The sequence below is a fragment of the Barbus barbus genome (genome assembly GCF_936440315.1).
Source record: "Barbus barbus genome assembly, chromosome: 26".
NCBI lineage: Eukaryota > Metazoa > Chordata > Actinopteri > Cypriniformes > Cyprinidae > Barbus > Barbus barbus.
In genome coordinates this window covers 14291169-14303778 of record NC_136754.1, presented here as the reverse complement: position 1 = coordinate 14303778, position 12610 = coordinate 14291169, and the positions used below count along the sequence as shown (strand labels likewise).

General features: G+C 34.4%; 1 protein-coding gene across 1 annotated transcript; it reads right to left on the bottom strand.

Annotated features, from left to right (window-relative positions):
* Positions 1-253: 253 nt before the first annotated feature.
* Positions 254-6945, bottom strand: cahz (carbonic anhydrase). The gene is made up of 7 exons (XM_079378937.1): positions 6275-6945; positions 5288-5485; positions 3454-3572; positions 3095-3187; positions 2945-3007; positions 2688-2843; positions 254-1208 (listed from the first exon to the last, which is right to left on the bottom strand). Exons 1-7 carry the CDS (start codon positions 6306-6308, stop codon positions 1089-1091), a joined length of 783 nt encoding a protein of 260 aa, XP_079235063.1. The 5' UTR covers positions 6309-6945; the 3' UTR covers positions 254-1088.
* Positions 6946-12610: the final 5665 nt, after the last annotated feature.

Below are 12610 nucleotides of genomic sequence, written 5' to 3'. Positions count from 1 at the left end.
GCTACTACAGCTCAGCTGAATCTGTTTTTTTAAGCTGCGCAGGACAAAGTGCTTGATACTGATCTTGAATGTTATTGAATTACAGTGACTAGACACGTCAAATTACCACAATGTTAATCTATGGAAAGAACTCATTTTGAGCTTGGACTTTTCAGTTTTGGTCAAGAATGCAGAAGTGTGAAATGTCTTGAATGTGACATTAAAGTTCTATACGTTAACATTTAGCTAACAATAAATAATAAATAATACTTGTACAGTATTTATTAATGTAGTTTATGTGTATCACTAATGTGATGCATTGTGCAGTGGACAGAAAACAATTACAGGAAGTATAGTTTTAAATATATTCATTTATTGCTGATAAAATTCCTAACATATGACTGATTTACATATAATATTTGTTCGCAATACTGTTCAATTTAATTCTGAAAAATCTATTTCATAGTATCAATGGCAGAACATCATGGTACAACATTCTTAGAAACAATTTTAAAAGCTAACCCCTTGAAATTCCTCTTGATAAATAATAAAACACTTTAACAACAACATATTGCTGTTAATAAGTGCTTTCCTTCAGGTATTTCAGCTTCACATATCTGATCAGTTACACATTTAACTGACATTCATCCATTGCCATAAACACAAAAAGAACCATGATGTCTTTCCTATTGAATAACATGGATCATAGTGAAGTTCTGCATAGCTAAAAGCACGAAGCAGAGCGATCAGAGATGGACTGGGATCACTTGCAAATAAGATAGTTTCCCATTTGTCCAGTTTACATAAAACTGCAAGGAAATGTAGGTAACAAACGACTGTTTCTACAGCTGGGGCTGCCATTGTAATTAAGCACTGAATATATAAGCATTTTAATACTATTTCTCATGTAATAATAACATAAGCATTTATGACAAAAATAGGCAGTTTTAGAAGATCAGATCCAGCTTTCTTGTTATCAACACTGCAATGTAAGCAAGGGCCTGGATTGTGATATTTTAGTAGCAATTTCACTGGGAATGTTTTTGTGAACCAGTCAAAAGCACCATGATCAGAAGGCAGTGGGAGGGTTGTGGCATCGATACTTCTGTTTACTTGAAGGATGCACAGACTTTGCGTCCCTTGAGAGGTTGAGGGGGTCTGTAGTTGTCAACCATGCAGGAAGGGGCCTCTCCTTCAGATGTGAACAACAGGCTACGGAACTTAGCCATCTGAAGAACAGACAGACAGAGAGAGAGACAGTTAGATTGTTTTTTCTTGGATTGTGGTGATTAGTGTGTTGTTGGCAGTCTTGCAGAGCCTTATTACAGCCTATATTTACTATATTTAGCTCCATGCTCATTCATAGAGCACTTGCTAGAATTCCCGTGCAGCTGTTAGACTGTTTTGACTAACCACTGGAGGCTAAAATAAGCTCTGCAGGCTAACAGCACCGGGAAAAGGTAATGAATGGGGCTTTTTATTTTTTTTGGAAAGCATAATGTCACTTTCAATATGATCCTGCTGAAGCAGCATTTTTAAGACAAGCAGCTTAATTATTGTGTTACAGCAAACTTAGTTCTGACACTTTTTTTTGCGCGTAAGGAAATAATAGGCTCACAGCATGAGGTCCATGAGGGTTGAGCTTTTTCCCAAAATATTTTATTTTAAATATTATAGTATTTTAAAAGGTTTTGTTGCATAAATTTTATGGTAGTAATGTCATCTTAAGTGTGTACTAGCATTCAATTTTTTATATATATATTTTTGAAAGAAGTCTCTTTTGGTCACCAAAGCTGCATTTATTTGATGAAAAATACAGAGGAAAAAAAAACTGTAATATTGTGACATTATTACAATTCAGAATAACTGTTTTCTATTTTAATATATTGTAAAATGTCACGTATTTATAAGATGGCAAAGCTGAATTTTCAGCAGGCATTATTCCACTCTTCAGTGTCACATGATTCATCTGAAATTCGAATATGTTGATTTGGTGCACAAGAATCTTGAAATGCAGGTGAATAAAAATCTTACTGAACAGTAGTGTATATTATAATATTTGTAATATATTTAGTTATTCTAAACAAAGTCTAATTTCTTTGATTTATTTATTTTTTTCAGCCCAATGTGTCCAGTACAGTGTGGTGTATCACTAGTAAAAAAACGATTGTATGATAATACTTCTTGTATTATTATAAATACATTTAATTACACTTATAATTATATTTTCTTGTCTTGATTATTGCCTTTAATAAATAAAATGTATAAAAACAAGAATAGACTGCAATGAGGGCCAAATTCATCTCCAGTAATGAACATATGGGTGTTGGTTTCTATCTTAAAGGCACAAGCTTGACTTAAATATGATATTTGCTGTCAGGCAAGCGATATATTTAAGATAAAGTAATCTTGTAGAAGCAGAAACATATGGAGCACTGACCCTCCCAGTTTTGAAGTAGGAGTGACGTTAAATGTTGGGTCCCCATTTTTTTGTACTACTAAGCAGACAGTATTTGATTTGGGTATTTATAAACTTATTATCAACTCAATAAGTAGCAAAAAACATATACCCTTACAAATGAACAAAAAATGTGTGGACATAATTATGTTCCAGTGACCCAAGATAGCGTAAGATACTAAAGATATGGAGTAGAACTAGATAATTGCTTGAAAATGTGAAAGCATAGATAAAGTATGATGAAAAGTACCTGAGCAGGACTAACACTGATCGGGTCTTTCAGAACGATCCAGGTGACGCTCTCCAGAAGAGGAGGTGTGGTCAGAGACCCCTCGTAAGTCCAGAAATCCAGAGAGGCGGGCAGCAAGGTTTTAGGATCAAAGTTGCTAAATGTAGTCTGTCTGCCCTAGAGAAGAAACAATCATATTATAAAAGAATAAAAACTTCTGAGGTTAACTGTGACGAGTAAATATCCTAATGCATAAAGATTATAAAATTACTTAATACCTTTGATTTGATGTCATCAAGAGCATCTAGAACTTTCTGAAGTCTTGGATTGGCAGAACCAATCTGGTAAACAAAACCACAGAACATATCCATCATTTTATATAATTTAATCACTGCAATTCCTGAAATGCTTTTGGAAAAAATCCTGACCTTGAGAAAAACTCCAACCACAGCAAGGCCATCAGGCTTATTGGCAGCTTCGCCAAAATTTGGGTACTTGGTGTTCCAGTGAACGAGATGAAGCTTTAGAAAAGAAGAGACGTGTTATGAAGCATTCAGTATATGGAAAAACATACTGAATTAGCTTAATATCTTAATGTATTATAAAGAAGGTATTTACAAATTCATGAGAGAACATAAGAATATTAATGAGTGGTGAGCTATAAATAGTTTTAAGGGAGAGACATTCAAGAATTAGAATGGCCTGAACCTCAACACAGAAGAATGAGGGTTCTTTCAGTTGTAATGTGGCACTGCAAGCAGGAGAGTGAGAGATAGAGTCTCATTACCTCACAGGGGAACTTGGTTCCAGCAACAGTGTGCTCTGAGCCCTTGTCATCACTGCTTCCCCAGTGGAAATGGAACTGTCTCAACCTGTATATCCCCGTCACGGGACCTCCAGCCAGAGCTGCACACATAAACAATTATTCCAATCGTTCAGTTGTTTCTTTAACAGCACTAGGAATCATTAGTCATGTATTTCTGATTCAATGTAACAATGCATAGATAATATAAGATATATATTTCGAATAATTATGATTTTAAATGTATTTGCGCATTTATATTTGTAATTCTAATTCAGTGTAACAATGCACATAAAACATAAAGATGATATAAGATTTGTACAATACATATGTTCCAAAATATATTTCAAGTATATCCCAATAAAATATATATTTGATATGTTCCAAAAGTTTGGAATAATTATGATTTTTAAAATGTATTTGTGCATTTATAACGCATTGGATGTGTAATAAAGTTTTAAAAAGGAGAACTGCTTTCTATTTTAATTCATTTTAAATATATTAAAATACACAACAGTTATTTTTAAATTATAATAATATTTTACAATGTTACTGTTTTTACTGTATATTGATCAAATAAATCAACTTATTTAAAAAATATTTGATAAAATTATATTACAATTATATTATTTTGTTGATTTTTAAAATTATCAATAAAGTGAATTTAGGCATCACAATATTATAATGTAAATTATGGAAATTGGATAATCATTTGAGATTCATTATGAACATTCAAACATCTGAAAAACATTTATATATAAATTTAATTTATTTATTTATTTATTTATTCAATTAAAATCAGGTACAAATATGCATCCTTAATGACGTGAAACCTCACCTTCCTATTTGGTAGACTGACAGATGTCTGTGTGAGTCCGGTACTTGGGATATTACTTGAGCAGCTTAATATTTACTACCTAACATATCTAATAACTACTTCTTTCATCTCTTTTCAGCAAGCATTTTGTATGCAGAAAGTGACTCTTTTTTGTAGTGTTTCTGTACAAGGGTTCTTCCAAAGCATATGTATGAGTCCCCTCTTGAAATGGTCATTAAAATTCACCACATGTTGCTCTCATTGACCAACCATGGCATACAGCATTGATATGTGGCTCTATTCTTTCTCTCATAATAGAATACATTAGCACTTGAGTACACAGAGCTCTAAGTGCCTTATTTCCACTGGCAGAGGAAGGAATACATCCACACATCTCCATCCCCTCCTCACATAACAGTTTTACATCATTTGTTGATTCAATATAGATGAACTGGAATAAACTGAAATTAATTTCAGTCAGAGAAAAAGTACCCTACAAGGACACAATGAGAGAAATTCACAATTTCATGGAATCCTTGCTGTCTGAAAACGAGAGCTCAAGCTTGAGACTCAACTTGAGCACTAAAAGCTGCCCTTGACTACTTAATAAATTAAGTTAGAAATTAATGGATAGAAATAGGGCAGGAGATGGGTCATGAAAGACTTCAGTAGCTGAATATTGAGCAATTGATATACTATGTGTAACGATTGACAGATTTAGATGCACAAGTTCTTTTAATTTTAGCATTCCATATGCAACGGAAAAATATTTGCAATGTTTTTTCTTGCAGTTTTTTTAAATAGAATATGCTAAAAAGGTCCAAAACATCGCACTGCCAAAAATGTTGATGAATATTTAATGAAAATTGGACTATAGATCATATAATAAATCCTATTCCAGGTGAAATAAATAAATGTATTCCTAAATGGCTGCATCTTTTTAGATTTAATAAGAGGTTGAAAATAAGAACAACAGATCTTGAAATGCAGTGATATACTAACTTGAGCTGTTGTCGTCATCAGTGAAATCCACTTGGAATGAATGGCCATTGTTGAGGATGCCCTTAGCGGTGGCGGGGTCATACTTCAATTTGAGTTGTTTCAGAGAAGGGTCATGTTGTGTTTGGGTGGGTACGATATCAATGGGAGACTGCCTGGGTCCGTTTGCAATGGGAAAGCTTTCTGCCCACTTTTCTGGCCCTGAAATTACAGAGAAAGAGAAAGAAAAAAAGATGAAACGCGGAACACAGTAAGATAAAAACCCAGTCCCTAGATGCACAAGAAAAGTGTGTTTACATTCCTTGGTAGATTCAAGGTCAGCAAATGTTCACTGTAAGCAGTGGATACGTGCAGCTGTTACTTTGAGGAGCTTTTTGAAGCTTTGACATTTAGAAATGACTTGTCTTGTTCTGTTTTTTTTTTAAAGCCAATTCATTTATATTAAACACAAGACACATTTAGGTTCCCAGACAAAGCATTTTATTTACAGTGTAATCTGCAACAACTTATCTCACACTCAGAAAAAAAGTACAAACGCTATCAATAGGGTGGTACTCTTTCAAAAGATTTACTTTTGGACCTTATTTAGTACTAAAAGTGCAAACTGTAACTAAATTGTACATATTAGTACCTTTTAAAGGATACTGTCCCAGTGTCAGCTTTTGTATAATTTGTGTTATGCATATATGTTATGCTTAGGCTATTTATATTTTATATTTGGTCATTTATTTCTTTTTTCCGATGTTGTTTAATAATAAATTATAAATACTTCCCCTCAAAGAGAAACCTAATGAATCAAAATACATCGAGATAACTGTTTTGTTTTAAAACTGAAGATGTTGCATTATTGTTTTTCAGAGTAGAAGAATGTAAAAATATATAGCTTCTTGGCTAAATGACTGCTAAATTATATTGTATAATATTATAATTTAATTAATATAGTTCCTAAAGACTGATAGATTCATACAGGAGTCGTAAAACGGCTCTTACCGTCTTGTGCTCCATAACCCCAAGCGTGAGACATGATTATTTGTGTAGTTCAATGTGTTCCACTCCTGGATGCTAAAAACCAGCAACTGCTGGTTCTTCTAAACTATGTCAGCCTTTATATAGTGGTCTCCTGCTGGTACTGGTACCTATCTCAACCCAGTGGGCTTGGCCACATGGTCTCCACAGGAGGAGTCAGTCAGAGAACATTTGAACAGCCCCCGTCCCTTTAATTGGCACGTTGAGCATCGCGTTGCTCCGTTACTGCTGCACAGAGATGCTCGAGCGCCGGTGAACTGACGGGATGCGGACATTCCACGCGACTGTTTCCATGCGTTTATGTTGCTTTTGCTCTTCCATGGCTTGAATAGCAAACCTCTCCATTCGTCGTTTTCTCTGGCGATTCAGAAACGCATCCCTTATCCGGGCAGCGATACATGTTCTCTTGACCCTCTTCGTCCTTTTGCGATGCTGTGTGTAGATACGCAGGTGCACAAGTGGAGGTGCGCCGATGAACTCTGGATTTCAGTAGCGTTTTGTAACCAAGGTTACCGTTTAGAACGTTGTTTTGATCCACATTTCTAAAGAAAACAAAAGCAGACGCTGTTTATTCTCCTACATCCTCTGGTACCCGTTCTGCGAAGCGCTCGACTCTCATTTAAAGGGGCCACTGCGCCAGCTACGATTAGTGACTGTTATATAAACAGCCTATACCGAAGTTAAAAGAGCTTTAAATGTATGCTCGTTGCTTAAATTTTTTGCACATTATTGTCTACATTATTTTAAAGAAATTTAATAAAGGAGTACAAGCTTTGTTTGTTCATTTGTTGATTATCAAAACGTATGGACTGTATAGACTGTACATTATTGCAGTACCTGTAGGCCTACCAATAAACAAGTCACGGATGTGTTGCCAGTACGTTAAATAACGTAGCCTACTTTTAGTAATTTGTAATGGTCAAACTTAACGTTACGTCATTGCTTGCCCTCTTTGCATTATTGAGCTGCTGTCATCTGGTGGCTGAAGTGGGAAATAGCAATTGAAGGTTCTCAATTTGATTTACCTTACAATATTTACTCTATTTATTATATTTTGTTTACTTAATTTTTACATACAAACTACATAAATATAGATATAAGGAAGTATTGGCATTGAACATAAAAAAAAAAATTCATGGACAGTGTTGGTTTATTATTATTATTATTTGGATACAAATATAAATGTTTTACTTTTTGTATGTCATACAGCTGGTGGATAACACATTGTGTCCCCACTCTCTATACAAGGGTCAAATTTTGATGTCAAATTTTGAATAAAAAATTAACTTTTAAACACAAACTTGCCCTGATTTAAAAAAAAAAAAAGCCCCTTATATCTGGGGCCAGTTGAATAGACATAGTCACTATGTTGTTATGACTATCTCTTAACAACTAGTTTGACTAACTAGCAGTAAACCAAGTGGTAATCAATCCTACTTTTCGGATTCAAATTAGACAATCTACATTTTTATGTGACTGATTTTAGTCTTGAACTGATTTAGTCTTGACCAGTCTTGAATAAAAAAATAGATGACTAACTTTTAAGACTTAACTAAAAAAAATGTACGCAACTGGCCACTGTTTAATGTGTAACTGAGCATTCAGACCACTAGGTGTCAGAGAAGAATCATGTTTTAACAGCACACACAGTAGTCAGTTTATAATATACATGTGTGTATCACGCACACACACACACACACACAATTCTAAATATTAATATAAATATATTAGGGTTGGGTTAGTCACTCCATGTATGTATGCATGCAAGTAATGCTGTATTTTTTATTCTCTCTAAATTTGATAGCCTATAGTAGGCCTACAATTCAGTTGTTCTTTAAGAGCTGCTTATAATGAATAGATTTACATGTTTTTTAACAGATTAGAAACTGCAACAATAACTTTTTTAAACAAATAATTATAAATAATAACTATAATGAAGATATGCAATGTATAATGTATTGATTATTCTCAGTACAGGTATAAAAGATCAAATGCTTAAACAATATGATGGTCAATTCTTTCTTTACATGGCTCTTACAGATTAATGATGGCCTTGTCATTAACATGAATATTATATTCATTCGTCAATGGAATGAATTCGAATGAATATTATATTCATTCGTCAATGGAAATTATATATTAAAACATTTTAAAGAGCACTTTTGTTGCACGGGGTGGAGTTTTACTTTCCACGCAAGAAAGGAGAAAGCTCATCAAGCTGCTATGTGAATGCTACAATATGAATCAGCAATGAAAATGAAGAAAATGAGCTCCTTTCATGTCACGGATGTAAATTTGCCTCTGCAGGATCAAATGCATGCTGAGTCTAACTAAGAATAAGAATGGCAGCAGCAAAAGGAGCTTATGAAACCGCTCATTTGGTTCTATTCACTTCTCTGATTGGATGCAAGTGACATGGGCTCTGTGAAAAGGCCAGATAATTTTGACCTTCTACAGACAGACTGCACAGCAGGGTTCCCTCCTTTCACAAGCACCATCATGGCCCCTGATATACTCCATTCAGCCATCTCTGATACTTCAAGAGGGAACAATGTGACCTAATTGGATGGCTCCTTATAATTAATGTTATTTTGATGCCAAGTATGACATGTCTTGCAGAGATTTTGTATCTTCGTCAAGATATGTTGGTCTATGTTTTTAAAGGGCAAACGTAATGTAAGCTTTGATTATTTAATTTTTTTGTCATTGAATTTTGACAACAAAACATAAAAATCACTTTTGTTTCAACCTTCAATGTTTTTGAATGTTGATCTTAATGGATAACCAAAAATTACAGGTTCAGATTCTGGAAAACGAACAACGTACAAAATTGGAATGTTATTGGAATCACCATTGTTTAATTGTTTTCTTGTTACCATATGTATGTTATATCAAAGAGTATAATAAACCATACTGTAGAATATATATTTTTTTCCTGAATTCATGCTGGGCAAATGGAATTATGGTGGTTCGCATTTCATCCTATAGGAATATGTGACCCTGGACCACAAAACCAGTCTTAAGTAGCACAGGTATATTTGTAGCAATAACCAAAAAATACATGGTATGGGTCAAAATGATAATTTTTTCTTTTATGCAAAAAAAACCATTCGGATGTTACGTAAAGATCATGTTCCATGAAGATATTTTGTACATTTCCTACCGTAAATATAATAAAACTTATTTTTTTATTAGTAATATGCATTTTTTTTTTTTTTTTTTTCAATGTTTAGAATTTTTTTTTTTCTTTCCAGATATTAAAATAGTTGTATCTCGGCCAAATATTGTCCAATCCTAATAAACCACACAACAGTGGAAAGCTTACTTATTCAGCTTTCAGATAATGAATGAATCTCAATTACGAAAAACTGACCCTTGTGACTGATTTTTGTGGTCCATGGTCACATATATATAGGCATAAATTAGCCTATAGGCTATATGCAAAAGAAAAAGTTAATTCAGACTTTAAAAAATCTGGTCTGCTTGTTACGTAATTAATGACAATAATTATATTTTGAGATACTAAAGGATAAAAAAAGATGAATGCTTTTCCAAAATTAAAGTTAGGCGCTGTGACTACGTAATACAATGATGGCTTGTGATGGAGCGTATCCGGTGGGCAAAATCTAAAACCTGGCGTGGATTAGCAACTGAATAGCATACTAGAACAACGCTAGAGTATACTGATGGGTTTATGGGCCAATATGTCAGGGTTTTAAAAGCATTGAGCACAGATTGAGCACAGTTTTTAATCCAAATGTCGTTTTCCAGGCAAATTTAGGATTGTATTGTAGTCTAAGCTATATGGGGTTTCCAATGACTAATCCAGATACTGATAAGTAAATAATGGTTGCAATTATGATAATATAGGCAGATACCCATGCATGCTGAAATGACTAGATATGCAATATTTGGAAATTAATTGTGCATGCACTGATTGGACTATTGGTATTTTGAACTGGCTATTTTGGCTATTTTTGAACTGGCACACAGGCACAGTCTTTTAAGTGTTACTCCAAAACTTACATTACATTTCAGATCTTAAGAAAATGGCATGATTGAAACAATGTCCTCCATGATTTAACAGATGGACTTAAGGCGTCTTTGATTTTTCCTAAAGGAATTTTTCCCAGCATGAGCTCAATGAAGTCCACTGGCCATATTCCATGCCGCATTTTGTCGGTGCTCCGGCATCACTGAACCTCCGCTGCAGCTCCACGGCTCGCTGTCAGGTGCGGATCAGACCGACTCCAGTTTCATATCCAGCGATCAGCCCTTCTTCATACACGGTCTGTATTTCAGAAAAGCTAAAGGATTTACTTCACCACTCTCTTCATGAATTGCGACTGACAAAGACCCCTAGGTAAGGTTTAATTATTCTGATATGCGGTTTGTGGTTTCTTCATAATAATCCTAGAGTGGTTATTTTTGAATTGTTTTTTTTTTTTTTTGCGAATTGCATTGACTGAAACACGTCGCGTGTTTTCCGCTGGCATCGGTTTCTTTATCACGCCACTTCGGAGCCGCTTCACAGACGAGGTAAATTCCGTCGCGTTTGATGTAACGTTGATGTTTCAAATAGCTGTGCACTTCATTTCTGCAGCCTCTGATGCGCTACTGTCTCTATGAATGTACAGTGAACAAAGACCGGTGGCACAGTCAGGTAGCAACATGTATCAACAAAATAAAAAAATAAAAAAATGTAGCTACATTAGATGTTTTAGATGTTTCGATTAAGCTCATTTATTGGCAATCACCTGCATCTAGCATCTGCTGCAGAAGGAAGTATTGGTGCTGTGAGACCATACACAGCTGCTGAAATGACAGATGATATGTGTCTCTCCTAAACTCGGAATGCCAAGTTGACTTGGTTATTTGAGTTATTACATCATCTCTTTATTTAATTTAATTTTTTGTTGTTGTTTTGTTTTATTGTATTTTATTGAAATATTTTGCCCACATATTTTCCTGACTTCGGCTCAACTTTTATTATGGTAACCATGAAATGCACTTAAAGCTTAAGTTTGTAGATTATAATACGTTTGAAGATAATGTTTCATAAATTACATGATAACTGTAAGGACAGAAAAATATTTTTTTAAGTAAAAGTTCTTCCAAAAATGAAAATTCCAATTGTGTTCCAAACCTGCATGACTGACTTGCTTCAGGTTGTGGAACATAAAAGAAGATATTTTGAAGAAGAAAAAAAAATCTGTGATGCCAATCTGTGCTGTGTCTGTGCTTTTTATACATACAATGGAAGTTTGGTTACAAGACTGTTTGGTTACCAACATTCTTCAAAAAATCTTCTGCTGTGTGTTGCATAAGAAAGAGTCATACTGGTCTGGAAATTACATGCAGGGGATTAAACAATGACAAAATTATTGATTGAATTTTCTCTTTCTACCTTCTTTCTCTTGGTTTGGCTGTGTAATATCTAGTATATTTGAAGCATCATGGGATAGCCTATTGCTATTGATTAGGGGGTTTATATTGTTAAACTAAAGATTATTACAGGATTTTAAATGAAAAGATAAAAATAACAACAAATCCCTTAACCATTAAAAATGTATTCTCACAGTTCTAAAGAAATCATGTTTCTTTTTAATAAATTTGATTGTGTTTTTAAATCTGGCAAATCTGGCTGTATTTAAACCTCTTAAACATGTAAACTTTGATGAACTTGTTGAACTACAAAGAAGTCTATACCTGTCTTACTGTCTGACATAAATGTAATTTAGTTTTGATGTCATGCTTAGGGGAGGACAGAAAGCTACATCCTGAAAGACAGTGAGGGAGAGAGAGAGAGAGAGAGAGAGAAACTGCGGAGGTGGGTGCATATGAGATTTATTAGATCTGAGTCAGTCCACTGTGTCAAGTGCCCTGGAACAGTGTGATTTTATTTTTCAACAGCTTTTCTATGAAGCTTGAAGTAGCGTCTGGTTTGCTTTTATTTAAACTATACCTAGATATACAGACTTATTTTTGAAATTCAAAATACAAATGTGACCTGAAGTCTGGTTATCCATATTAGATTCCCACCTGGGTGTCTCATCTCAGTTCTCCATCCCAATAGGAAGAGTTGCGTCTGCTGAGCTGTATCACTGCCCAGACTAGCATCACTGGGCATGCTTTGATGATGGCTTTGTTTGGTAATAGTAATAAAATAATCTAATTAGGAAGTGTTCCATAAAGCTCAATTAAAGGCAATGATCACTTTAAAATAATACGCTCAAAGGACACCTTGAATCTCAGACCACGATTTGCCTCACTGTTAAGGTTGTGTTCATTTTATTAGCC